This window comes from Sinocyclocheilus rhinocerous, unplaced genomic scaffold (genome assembly GCF_001515625.1).
Source record: "Sinocyclocheilus rhinocerous isolate Xijiao unplaced genomic scaffold, SAMN03320098_v1.1 scaffold6186, whole genome shotgun sequence".
Classification (NCBI taxonomy): Eukaryota; Metazoa; Chordata; class Actinopteri; order Cypriniformes; family Cyprinidae; genus Sinocyclocheilus; species Sinocyclocheilus rhinocerous.
In genome coordinates this window covers 133,279-145,892 of record NW_015630016.1, presented here as the reverse complement: position 1 = coordinate 145,892, position 12,614 = coordinate 133,279, and the positions used below count along the sequence as shown (strand labels likewise).

At 37.4% G+C, this 12,614-nt stretch overlaps 1 protein-coding gene and 1 long non-coding RNA gene across 3 annotated transcripts in view; both read right to left on the bottom strand.

Annotated features, from left to right (window-relative positions):
• LOC107739454 (uncharacterized) overlaps positions 1 to 4,114 on the bottom strand; it is a 13,809-nt gene extending 9,695 nt beyond the window's left edge. Inside the window, exons 1-2 of the long non-coding RNA XR_001640000.1 lie at positions 4,103 to 4,114; positions 1,016 to 1,018 (exon numbers count right to left, since the gene is read on the bottom strand). This is a non-coding gene — a long non-coding RNA (uncharacterized LOC107739454). The remainder of the gene's footprint in view (positions 1 to 1,015; positions 1,019 to 4,102) is intronic.
• fibcd1b (fibrinogen C domain containing 1b) overlaps positions 1 to 12,614 on the bottom strand; it is an 85,935-nt gene that overhangs the window by 19,758 nt on the left and 53,563 nt on the right. For both annotated transcript variants that reach the window (XM_016551560.1, XM_016551561.1), the window contains one exon: positions 4,110 to 4,206. In XM_016551560.1, the coding sequence (XP_016407046.1) occupies positions 4,110 to 4,206 (97 nt within the window). The remainder of the gene's footprint in view (positions 1 to 4,109; positions 4,207 to 12,614) is intronic.

The following is a 12,614-nucleotide window of genomic DNA, read 5'->3' as shown; positions in this document are numbered from 1 at the left end:
AGGTATTCGGCCAATCACAACGCATTGGATAGCTGGCCAATCAGAGCACACCTCGTTTTTCAGACCGATGAGTTTTGTAAAAATCGACGCGTTTCAGAAAGGCGAGGCATAGAGGAGAAACAATAATGTACAAGATGTGGAAAATTATGGTTTTTTTGAACCTTAAATCGCATAAACACATTTCATTACACCAAATACACAAAATAATGTTCTTTTTAGCAACATCATATGACCCCTTTAATGACACAGTCAGCAGCAGGTATTTATAGACTGCTGTCCCTTTAAGACCTGATGCACGGATCTAATAAAATAATACACATCAGATTTTTTTCTCAGCTGTTTTTGTTCACCTAAGACATAACCTACTATGTTTACGAGAATGATTGTTGAGACGGGTATTTTGATATAATTTTATGTGTGTGTGTATGTTCAAACGCAAGGAGATGTGAAAGAGGAAAGCCTCCGTGTGTGTGCACGCTTCGGGTGTGTGCAGCTTTATGCACAGGAAAAAGCACACAAATACTGAATTGAGTTCTCTTGTGCCTCTTCTGCACTGGAATGGTTTGAAATTATTTGAATGTGTAAATTGGCAAGACAAAACACATACAAATGATAAAGTTTCACTTCATGATGGTTACACTTTGCAATTATTCTGTGAATTAATGGCATCAAAACCTTTGAAATTCCCTGATTCAGACTGCTATAATTTTGTGTAGTTTAGAAAATATTAGATTCCCCATTTCTGCTGAACTGTAGTGTTGGGTAAACTATCCCTCTAAGCTGTATTCCCAGTGGGGGCCACTGGCTATAGATGCCACACTGTAGACAAAAAAACCAACTCACACACTCTGTGAACCACCTACACACTGCAACACAAAGCTGCTGGAGCTGTAATAGTTTAGTAGAGATTACCACAGTTTGCCATCACTGGCCCAGTCTAAAGAGCTTTTATAAACCATCTGACATTCAGACTCCTGCCCTGCTTTAAAGAAATAGTTCACCCAAAAATGACAACTTACTACAATACATCTCATCCTCATGGACTGAACCAGATTTGACTGTTCTTGCTGTGAGATGTTACTTCCCTCTTCCACCAAGGCACTTGCAATTTCCCGGACACGTCTGGAGGTACACATGGTTTGACACTGTGAGGACGATCAGCTGGGCTGGGCATCTGGGCATCTTTATTCTGGTGTTTTTCAACATCAGTAGAAAGGTCTCTTTAATGTCCAAAATGATTTAAACTGTGACATTAATTGCCTTCCAATTAATTTCAAACCATAAGTGTCTTAAGGACTGTTCCACATGCGGAATAAATCTTTAATCATTTTTGCAAAATTATCTTTACATTTTTTTTTTAATTTGTAATTTTATTTGGCTATATATATATATATATATATATATATATATATATATATGCGTTAACGCATGAGATTAATTTTTTCAGTTTAACGCGTTTCGTTTAGAATTTCGTTTAGAATTTAGTGTTTGATAACTTTATTCAATTTCTGTGTATTTCCTACCTGTCGGAGGCACAGGTAGCTACATATGACATTTATTATAATTATAGTTTATGTGAAGAAGTTGTTCTTTTTTAAAGTCTAATAAATGTTAAAATTGATAGCTCTCAATTATACTGTAATGTTGAATGGCAATAGTAAATGGCTGAATATTAGTGAAAAGAAAACTATTTTATAGAGACAACAGTAGTAGACAGCAGTATTGGTATGAGTTATACTTGCCTTCAGTCATAAAAAAGATGCCATTAAACAAATATTTAAAATATACTGTCTTTATGTTGTTTCTGCTTTAATTTGATTATTGAATGTGAAATTATTGCAATATAAAATTATATTTAAAACTTGAATGTTAGGTGGGAGAGAGAGAGGAGAATCTTTCTTGATTTATAGAATGTACATCTTTGACTGTAAGAAGATCTTGCCTTGAAGTCCCACATCAATGGGATTTTTCAACACATGACCTTCCTACTGGCCATTATACTGTATTATATGAACCTATGTTCGAGCTGTTAGTCATAGATGGAATGTCTGTGTGAAACTTTAAGCACGTGTACATTGTGTCAGTCAGTACTTGATCTAATGTGCACTTTCTTTCTTTTTTTCTATGCTCTTTCTCTGACTCACTGGGTCCATAAAATAGAAAAATAAAGAAAAACTATTTTTATATTTTTCTTTGATCTGACGTATGACCTCTTTCATTTCATCTTTCTCTCCCACATTTCTATTGACCATAACTGATGAACTACACAAATGAAAGAGAACTGAATGACTTCACAATCCTTGCCGCCTGTCCTTTGTTGAGTATGATGCTGCCTGGCTTTGTCCTTATTGCTTGAAAATCGTTAAGTCAAAGGTTTAAAAAAAAGTTTGTGACTTTTGAAGTAAATCTAATTAATGATTGTATGATAACATAACGCAGGTTCATGAAAGGAGGTCTATGACTCCTGCTTCTTTTCAGACAGTGCATAAAATCAGTGCAATTGAGGTATTGCTATGCTACAAGCAATATACATTTAACTCCAATCCTAAAGGAGTGCATGCTGCCAAAAATAAAAAATAATCGCTAAATCAATATAAGTCAGCTTGGTAGACCTGTACTTTTGAGCTCAAGCAGTTTTGTAATTTGGCAAAGATTGCAGCCCTAGACTGAAATGGGAGGGGAAGCTCTATTTTTCAAAATTCAATAACTGTATATCATAAAATTAGCCCCATTTCATCCAAAAAGAGCAGCCTCTGCCATCACCATAACTCTGATGAGCCTTCAGTGGAAGTGTTTGATGACACGGAGGGTCAAGGATAAGGAAGAAAAATCAGTCATGAGGGAATTTGATTGGTTAAAAGGAATATGATGTAAGTTTTATCTCAAGGGTAAACAATGTCCATGAGTGTGAGAAGCTATACACGGCCACTATGGACACTATAATATTGCCTGCTACTCTTGTCCCTCTCTCAGCCTGTGGGGCATAAGCAGAACAGGACACTATAGAAACTGCAATGACTGACAACCTTCTGCAACGCAGCTAACGAAGAGTTTGTGCAGAGAAACAGGGTATGTAAGTTCACACTTGACTAAACCAAACTGTATGTCTCTTTGATGATAATCTACTTAACATTGGAAAGACAATGAGAATCTATTTCCATGTATAAGTATGCCCTGGAGCGCAAGTGCCTCACTTGGCCACACCAGCAGACGTGGGGTGGCAGCATTAGAAACAACTGTATCTTCTTCCACGTTCCCATGGGCCTGACTGATGCCACATCCATCTGTCTTCCTGCATCCGTTGCGCCAATTTATGACCTCACACATTGTGTGTGTGAGTGTGTGTTTGAGTTATGTCCTTTAAATTCCCTGTACATCCTCTCTGTCTCTGTATCTTAGCAGAGAACAAGCCAGTCGCCACTGCTCATCTCATCAAGCGAACAGAGGAACAAAAACACTCACGCAGACCAACAAACACAATAATGATTCTAGTTTAAACCTCTCTGCAGGTTAAGAGCATGATTATAGCGCTTTGGCTGTCAAAAGCCATTTTGGCTCGCAAAAACGTTAACACGGCAATTTGGGCTTACTTGTTGATTTGATTCCCGCTTGCTACATGGAGTGGAAGAAAAGCAGAGGGAAAGAGTTGCTGCTGCTCATCCACAGATCATGTGGAGATAGATGTTTAGCGCTCTAATTCAGTGCTTTTCAGTTTCTAGGTTAGACCAACAAATAAATATGTTTAAGGGATGATACACAATCAGGCTTCCATTATAGCACAATGAACCCTGACAGATCTGTGACGTGTACTGTTGACTGTATGACTCTCTGCAGGTCTAAAAGGTCTATAGGTTGCAACATTCAGAAATTACTTCTTGAATTTGAAATGAGGTAGCAAACAGAATAAATCATTGCAATTTGAATTATAATGACAGATAGCTGGACTGACATGTGACTGCACAGATGTGTGGAAACACCTAGGAATGGGTATAATTGTCTAGGTGTCTGTGGTTAAGAGGTGTTGGCAGCTTTTTACACTGATAATTTAAAAAATCACATTTTATGCTCACATGCTTTCTCTCTGTCACAAACACAAATACACAACTTACCAAGCCAGTACTCTCCAGTGATTTTGCCAAATCCTTCCCTGTAGGAGTCCCACTCCCTGAAGAAGTTCACAGACCCATCCTCCCTCCGCTGGATTACCTGAAAAAAAAAAGCAGAAACAGAATAATAATTAACAACAAATTTGTTTCAAAACTTTGTTAGTGGGTTGCATGATATTAAGCTTTTTAACTTCTGAACAACAGGAAAATCTCCTGTTGTGTTCTAATGTATGATGTATGTGTGTGAGTTCGTGCATTTGAATAAAGTAGGCCTACTGTGTGATTTTAGGGCTCTTCCTCAGAGTAAATCCATGATAAGAGTGAAAGATTAAACTCTCTCAGCAGAGACTGATATGAGACCTGAACAAACATCACGATGGAACAGCTCAGCATTGTGATCTTAAGGATAATATCATTTAATGGAGTATGATATCTTGATTTAGTCAAGACTGACTCAGAAGAGTAGGACTTACAGAGCTCATAATCCATTTGCGTATAGACACAATCACATACTGTACAGTGCCATGCAAAAGTTTGAGTGCACTTCTATCATGCATTTTTTTTATTCTTTAAACTATATGACTAGTTTGAGTCATTTTGAATTAAAAAAAGACTGACATGAAAAAAAAAATGAATATCAGAATGTCTCAGTATTTGAGCTGTCCCCCTTTTGCATTAAATGACAGCAGCGCTTAAACTGCATGAACTCCACACATCTGTGTAAAAAAATTGTGAAGTAAACTAAAACCAGTAACTTAGTATGAAATGTTGGATCAACATATTATATTGGAACACATTTTCTACTAAACAATCCTAAGTAAAACTCTATCCCCTAACAAACCCCTAAAATCATTAAGAAATTACTGCTAAAATGTTTTAAACACCTGAAAACCAGTGTTAACCCAAACCCTAAAATCTGAATGGTTGGTTAAAAGGTTGTTGAAGGATAAAAACATGTTTACAGTGACGTTCAAAAGGATTTTGCCAGTGTACAACTGTCACAATGTCTGGTTGGTGTGCCCATGTAAGGCCACATTTCTTTACTGTGTTTGTTTCTCTGGACTTCAGTTCCCATCACCCTTTGCTTTTACAATCAAGTCTCAATTCATTCAGCTGTGTCTCATTTCCTTGTTAACTTATCCTCATATAATGCTGCATTCAAGTCCTCCTGGGACGTTCGTACTTACGAGCTGACAAGTCGTAATTACGATGTCAGGTGCGTTCAAGTCAGTTTAGTCGGCACAAGATGACGGTGTACCTTCTTTTAATAAATTACAAGAAAATACAACAGGGCCTGTTAACTCTACTTACAGAAAATGAAGAGCAAAGAATTCGCATCAGGTGTGTTTTTCACCTATAGGTGCAAAAATGATAGCATTTGTTTTACGCATGTTTCTCATTGACACGCCCCCAACTCGGAAACTCGGGGCTAAAAGAAAATTTCGAGTTTCCCACTCGTAATAACGACTTTGTGGTGGCGTTCATGTGCGTTCAACTCGTAAATACGATCTATCCGACATGACTTGAACGCACCATAAGCCCGGTTCTCTGTGTCTTTGGTTGCTGGTTTATTATCTTCTGTTATGCATTTTCTGATGCTCTGATTTGGATTATTCTTTGTTTTGGGATTTTTTACAATAAATGATGCTTTTGGATCTGCTTGTTTTGGAGCATTCCGTGATGACGACAACAACAAGCAGAGGAGGAGGAAAGTTGAATTAGAGTTCAAATTTTAGCAAGAAGGACATTAAAGATGATGCGTCCTAAGAAAGTGCAATAGCGGACATGCACAGAATAAAAGAGATCAAATGTGCCAGCATAATGAGTCTGTCAAAATCGCTGACACTAGTTTTGACTGTTGTCTGTGTGAGAGTTTTTTTATTTATTTTTTTATTTTTTTTAAATGGCACAGAAGGGTAGTCAGTGCAATATGGTAATCAGAAACAACACTCTTTGTCAGTGTTTGTTCTTCTGCATTATCTGTAATCCCTCTGGGTAAATGGCATGTTTGCAAAAAACAATGCGTCTAACGCATTTAATTTCTCCTATCACACTAAAATGTCTGGTCATTTGAAGTCATAAACAGGTGGACTTCGTTTTCTGTTGAAATTCGGTAGCGACGAGAGATGGGGAGGGAAAGGGGTTGATCCAGTACGGGATGACAGTTGTCAGTCATCTTAAAGGTTTCGCTCTCTCCCGCATCACTCCCACCCTGTAGCTGCCCTGGAGGCTCCTGGGAGATCAACCCTGCCTGCACAGAACTGAGGCAGACACCACTGTCAAGGTTGAAATTACACATGCATCCACACACACGCATACAATCATACCTGTGTGTTATCTTGCTTTTTTTCAATAGATTGAAGGCAGGCAAGAAGTGAAGGTCAAAGGGGCATTGACCATCACTGTCTAACAACAGTGTCAGCAGAGGCAGATAAACAGACAGTGAGAGAGAGAGGGGGAGTATTAAAGGTTAAATTAGAATCGGTCGACCTCTTTCTCGCTGTCCCTGTCACCTAACAGTTTTCAGGAATGAAGCAATCCCTTTCCAACAAATACACATAAAAGAACGACTTTCATTTGTAATGTGAAACTTTTACCTAAAATGATTGTGGTTAGTTTCCCTTATTTTTAAAGGGATAATACACACACACACACACACACACACACACACACAACATCTGTCATTTATTCACCTTCATGTCATTGCAAACATTGAAAAATGATATTTTGAAAATGTTTGATGTTTTTGTCTATACAATGCAAGTCAATAAAAATCAAAGCTTTCAAGCTCCAAAAAAGTTAAAAAATTTAAGTTAAAATTAATTTCCAAAAGGCTTGACTGGTATATCAGATCAAAATGTAAATTAAAATGTAATTCACTCTCAATACAAAATAAAACACTGACCAACGTACAGATAGATAAACTATATGAAATATGGCTATATAAACTTCAAATGTCACCGTGCTTGATCATATGAAATGAGAAAACAAATTTGATGTTAGTTGAGGTTTGTGTTGCCATATTTGATGTAGTCTGTGTACATTTCTGAAAATTTAAATCTGTTCATCATAAAATGATCGTGCTGCTTCAGAAGACTTAGCATAAACCAGTACGGTCATATGAATTACTTTGTACCCTTTTTGGAGCAGGCGAGTTTTGAATTAATAGTAATAATGTGCACAAAAACAGCTGACAATTCTTTAAAACATTTTTTTTTAAAATTTTACTAAAGATGGTGGATCCTGTAAATGGACCTTAAAAATGAATGGAATTTCACACAGCTAGTAATATACACTAAATAATAATTCACACTACACATCTGAGGAAAATGTTAGTTTGTAGTCTCTATCTATTATTCAGGTGGGGAAAAAATCACCAAAAGTTCAATGAGCTGTTTCATGTCATTCACACAATCAAAAGACTTAATGTCACCTCACATACAGTGTGTATAGAAAAGAATCACCCCCCTTTAAAATGTTGCTTTGCAGACTGAATTGAAGACGGACACAGTTTTTGTTTTATCCACCATGTTTTATTTACTCTTATAAATACAGCTACTTATAACATCTTATAACAACAATATGCAACTTATAACATCTAAGTGAAAGCTATAACACCAACATTTCAGTCCTTGGTAGTGCAACTGCAGCAAGCACAGTGAAGTCTATTATTAAGAAGTGGAAGGTATTTGGTACAACACAGACCCTCTCTGGATCAGGACGTCGCTCCAAACTGGATGAAAGAGCAGGAGGAAACTGGTCAGAGAGGCTCCCAAGAGGCCTACAGCAATTCTGAAGCAGGTGCAGGAATTTATGACAAAGAGTGGTAATTGTGTGCATGTAACAGCAATATCACAAATTCTCCACAAATGTGGCTTGTATGAGAGGGTTGCAAGAAAAAAGCCACTCCTCAAGAAAGGCCACATGCAGTCACAACTGAGCTTTGCCAAAACGCACCTTGAAGATTCTGAGGCAGATGAGACTAAAATTGAATTATTTGGCCTCAACACCAAACGATATGTCTGGCGGAAATCCAATACAGCTCACCATCCAAATAACAGCATTCCTACAGTAAAGCATGGAGGTGGTAATATCCTGTTATGGAGCACAGGTCAGGATGGAAGGAAAAATGGATGGGGCAAAAAAACATCAAATTCTTGAGGAAAATCTGCTGCCCTCTGCCAGAAAGTTGTCAGTGGGAAGAAGGTTTACCTTCCAACATGACAATGACCCAAAGCACACAGCAAAACTGACCACAAAGTGGTTTTATTTATATCATATGGATGTTATAAGTTGCACTGAGTAAATACAGCTGCATAAAACAAAAACTGTGTCTGTCTTCATTTCAGGCTGCAAAGCAAAAAGCAAAAAGCAAAAAAAAAGAAGTGATTATTTTAAAAGGGGTGATTCTTTTCTATAACCACTGTGATATTAGCCTCTTCACACCCTGGTGTTTACAGCAATTGATTCGAAACCCTTACAGTGCAGTGATCTGTGAATCTCGGCCTGTGGTCTTTGTGTCATGACGGTGCCATTTCACTGCAAATGACAAATTGCATCCAAAATGTCAGTCGCTGCTGACTAGACTAATTAAAGATTCTCTTTTAATTAAAGTTACCACCGAAGGATTATGGCAGCTGAGGGCATCACTGTGGTGGCACCTGCTCCGTGTGGTTCTTCTTTACAGAACCTTTTTGGAATCAATATCTTTTTCTTGCACGTGATAAAAAAAGCGAAAATGATTTGTCCTCGCTCGAGGAGGGCTCTGATATGTTTGGTTATAGCAGGTCAGTTCCTGGAGTGCTACTTGACATTTGATGTGTCACTTGGGTTATGCCTTTTACATTCCTCAGAGAATAAAAATGAAAAATTAAGTCTGCATTACAAGTTCTGAGTTGATTCCATTTATTAAATATTCAGAATACAGAAGTCGTGACTTTATGGTTAAAGTTATAATTTGTGTACGGTGAATTATTATTTAGCTTTCATTAATAGCTGTGTCCAATAAAATTGAACTTTAGAGAATGCTCCTGCTTTTACGTTTATCCTAGGGATTCACCTGTCTTTAGTAATAAAAAAAAATACAAAATATTCGTTCATCTTGAATTCCTTACACTTCCATCTGTCTATGTTACTTATCTTCACAGTTAATTGTAGACCAGTAATCAGTCTCACTTGAATTGTGAGAATCCAGCTTACATATTGCATTAATTTGTAAAGCCATGATTTAAAAAAAAAACAACAATAAATATAAATTTTTTATTAGTAAGACTTGAATTATTTGTAAGACTTAGGTTCTCAAATGATTCCCTTGGTTTAGATAATTATTCCCTTGTTTTTTTTTTTCCATTTCACACAGCTACAGAGTGAATAATAACTTTATTTTAAACTATGATAATACTTTTTGTGCACAAAGAAAACAAAAATAACGACTTTATTCAGCAATTCGTCTCTTCCGTGTCAGTCTCCGCCACCATTCACGAAAGTACCACGATTAATGCGTGTGCATTGCTCTGCTTGAAAGCAAGCCACAGCGCATGCAATGTCAGGATGCCGGCTCCCGCGTCAGCATCATCACACACATGCGTTGTGGTACTCCCGTCAATGGCGGCTAGGACTGACGTGGAAGAGAAGAATTGTTGAATAAAGTTGTTATTTTTGTTTTCTTTGAACATTGTAGTTCTGTTGCTGTCTATGCAGTGTCAGAAAGCTCTCGGATTTCATAAACAAATATCTTAATTTGTGTTCCGAAGATGAACGGAGGTCTTACGGGTTTGGAACGACATGAGGGTGAGTAATTAATGACAGAATTTAAATTTTTTTGTAAACTATCCCTTTAAGGTTAAATTAATAAACCAGTAGATACATTGTTCAAATGTAATACAAAATATGGGCACTTTCTGATTGCCAAATGTAAATAGATCATCCTCAATATGATGAACTATAGGTTACCTATCTTTACTCTGCTAGAAGGCCTGTGTGAACTTGAGGGAAGCTTACTTCATGCACACTCTAAAAAACATCTGGAGATTAGTATGTTAAAAATCATTGAAAAAATGGCTCAGAAAAACATTATTCTGGCATAATTTGTTTAGCAGATGCCACTTACTTTGATATTGAATCTAATGCAGTGACATTCAGACATTCAGTATTTTTGGGCCACTCTAAGATAAATTTCATTTTTATTTTTTAAATGTATTCATTTAAAAATTAGTGAATCTTATCATAATGCCCTCTTGAAAATTTGTATAAATTTTAACCACAAGTTCAAGAGCAAATGGCTGATCTAAAGACAGCACAAGACATTTTGATTTATCGATGTCTCTAACACTGGATTACAAACTGATTTCTACAGACTTTGGCCTTCATCAGCCTACCGCCAGCAAGATTACAGATAAAAGATATTCAGCACTGCTGCTTCTCTCCCTAGGAACTGGAGTCTTACAAAGCTTCACAGCAGAGAACTTAAACAAGTGACAATGTACCCTTGGGTGACAGCGGAGAAACACAAGTCATATCTATTGCCGTTTATAGGACAAACACTAGCACAATGAACAAGAAGCGTGTAAGTGATGGAGGTGTAATAGTGTAGGCGGTGTTCCTGTCTCAGGTCCTGGATGGCTAGTGGTCATTAAGAGATCAATGTGTCTGTCAATCTGTCAATGAGACAGTCAATGCATCGGTCTCCAAACACAGCTGCGTGTGTATTTATCTGCCAGGACAGTGTCAGCTGAAGAAACGCAACAGTCAGCTGCTTAAGCTCTCACTGCATTTGACTGGTTTAATCCTACACTGACTACAACAGAAGCGACCATGAAAATGACCTACAATGGCCCCAAAAAGCGTTTGGACACTTAAGCTACACTTATTTCATTGCATTAGATCGAAATATCATATTTTTGGGGGGGAAAAAAGGATGCTAAAATATTTGCAATAAACATGTGACAACCAGAAAATGCACAAAAACTTCTGTGAAATTGCTTTCATAAAATGCATGCTTGTGGCAAAAAAGTCATGCCGATCAAAATTAAAAATGCATAGTGATCTGTCAAGTTCGGAGCACCACACATGAAATGGGAACAAAAAACAAGAAATGTAAAACAAATTAAAATAAATATATACTGTATATATTGTGGCCACAAATTAAGAATTTATTCCCACAACTTTGTCAAATTTTGAATTGAATGTGAAGAGGCAGAATTAAAATGAAAAGACAGATAGATCTGAAATACCACGAAGTGAGCCAGGCCAAAAAACAACAGAGCATGATGCCCCTGGCTTGTAATTAGTTGCTATTATTGCAAAATAATCCCCCTGATCCCCCTGCCGGGATTTATTTTGAGATGATGACGCCTGACTGTACATTATCCCCTACATCATTCCATTACTTTGTGGAGACCTCAACACACGAAAACATGAGCAGATAACCTTAAACCAGCTTTCAGGTTTTCCACACTATGCCACAATCAGTATTTAATCTGTGGTTGACAGTGAGGCTGATTTCATTATGAGGGCAGGATCCCTTGTCTACAAGACACACAAAACAGATGTCTGGTTTTAATCAGGATGGCAATAGTCATCGCCACTAACGACTCATGCTATGAAGGCAAGAGAGAGAGATCCAGACAGATACAAAAAGAGAATAAATGAATGCGGCAAGGAAATGAGTAGAGATACCGAGATACAGCTTAATGTTTCTCTGACATGATCACATTAGCAAGGAGGTGTGAGAACGCAGCCGGCAGGGACGGGAACATATGCTGTTTCAGCACACTTATGATGCTGGGTCTTAAAAGCCACTTTTTTGTTCTCAGCTTGCTCACCCCTCTTTCCTTGTCCCCATTCTCCTCCTTTCTTTGAGTGTTCCTCTTTTTCCTCTGTCATCGATTCTTACCATTTATCACTCTGTCTCTCTCCCTCTGTTCTCCTTAACCATCTTCCTTTTCCTGCTCTGGACAGGGGAATTACTGGATTAGATCAATTGGAAGAGGCAGAATCATGTTTGATGTTTAATCTGAAGATTTTGAGACTGTCACTGCCCATCATTACTACAGATATCTAACAGAAAGACACAAAATGTGTGTGTGTGTGTGAGAGAGATAGAGAGAGAGAGGTAGTGTACGGGTGTAACCTGATTCAGTAACACTTTACCATAAGGTTGTATACATTAACATTAGTTAATGTAATAATTAAAGTGACCCAACTAAAGCAAACACTGACCACTGATGGTAACCTAAAATTTTGGTTTTCTCCTTCAGTGAATTTTTGTTAACATCCGGTATCTTCAGTAACTCATTTTGGGGGCTTGAAACACAAGCTTTTGAACACGATGCCTGTATCATCTCCATGTAAACAACAAAAACATGAATTTATGAAAAAGGTGACATCGTGCATGCATATTACATTTTTGCAGGGTGTTTCTTGATCGCAATCTACTGGCCTGGAATGCATAACATAATATTCATTAGCATAGTGTTTTTTTTTTTATTGTCCAATGAAACCAATATT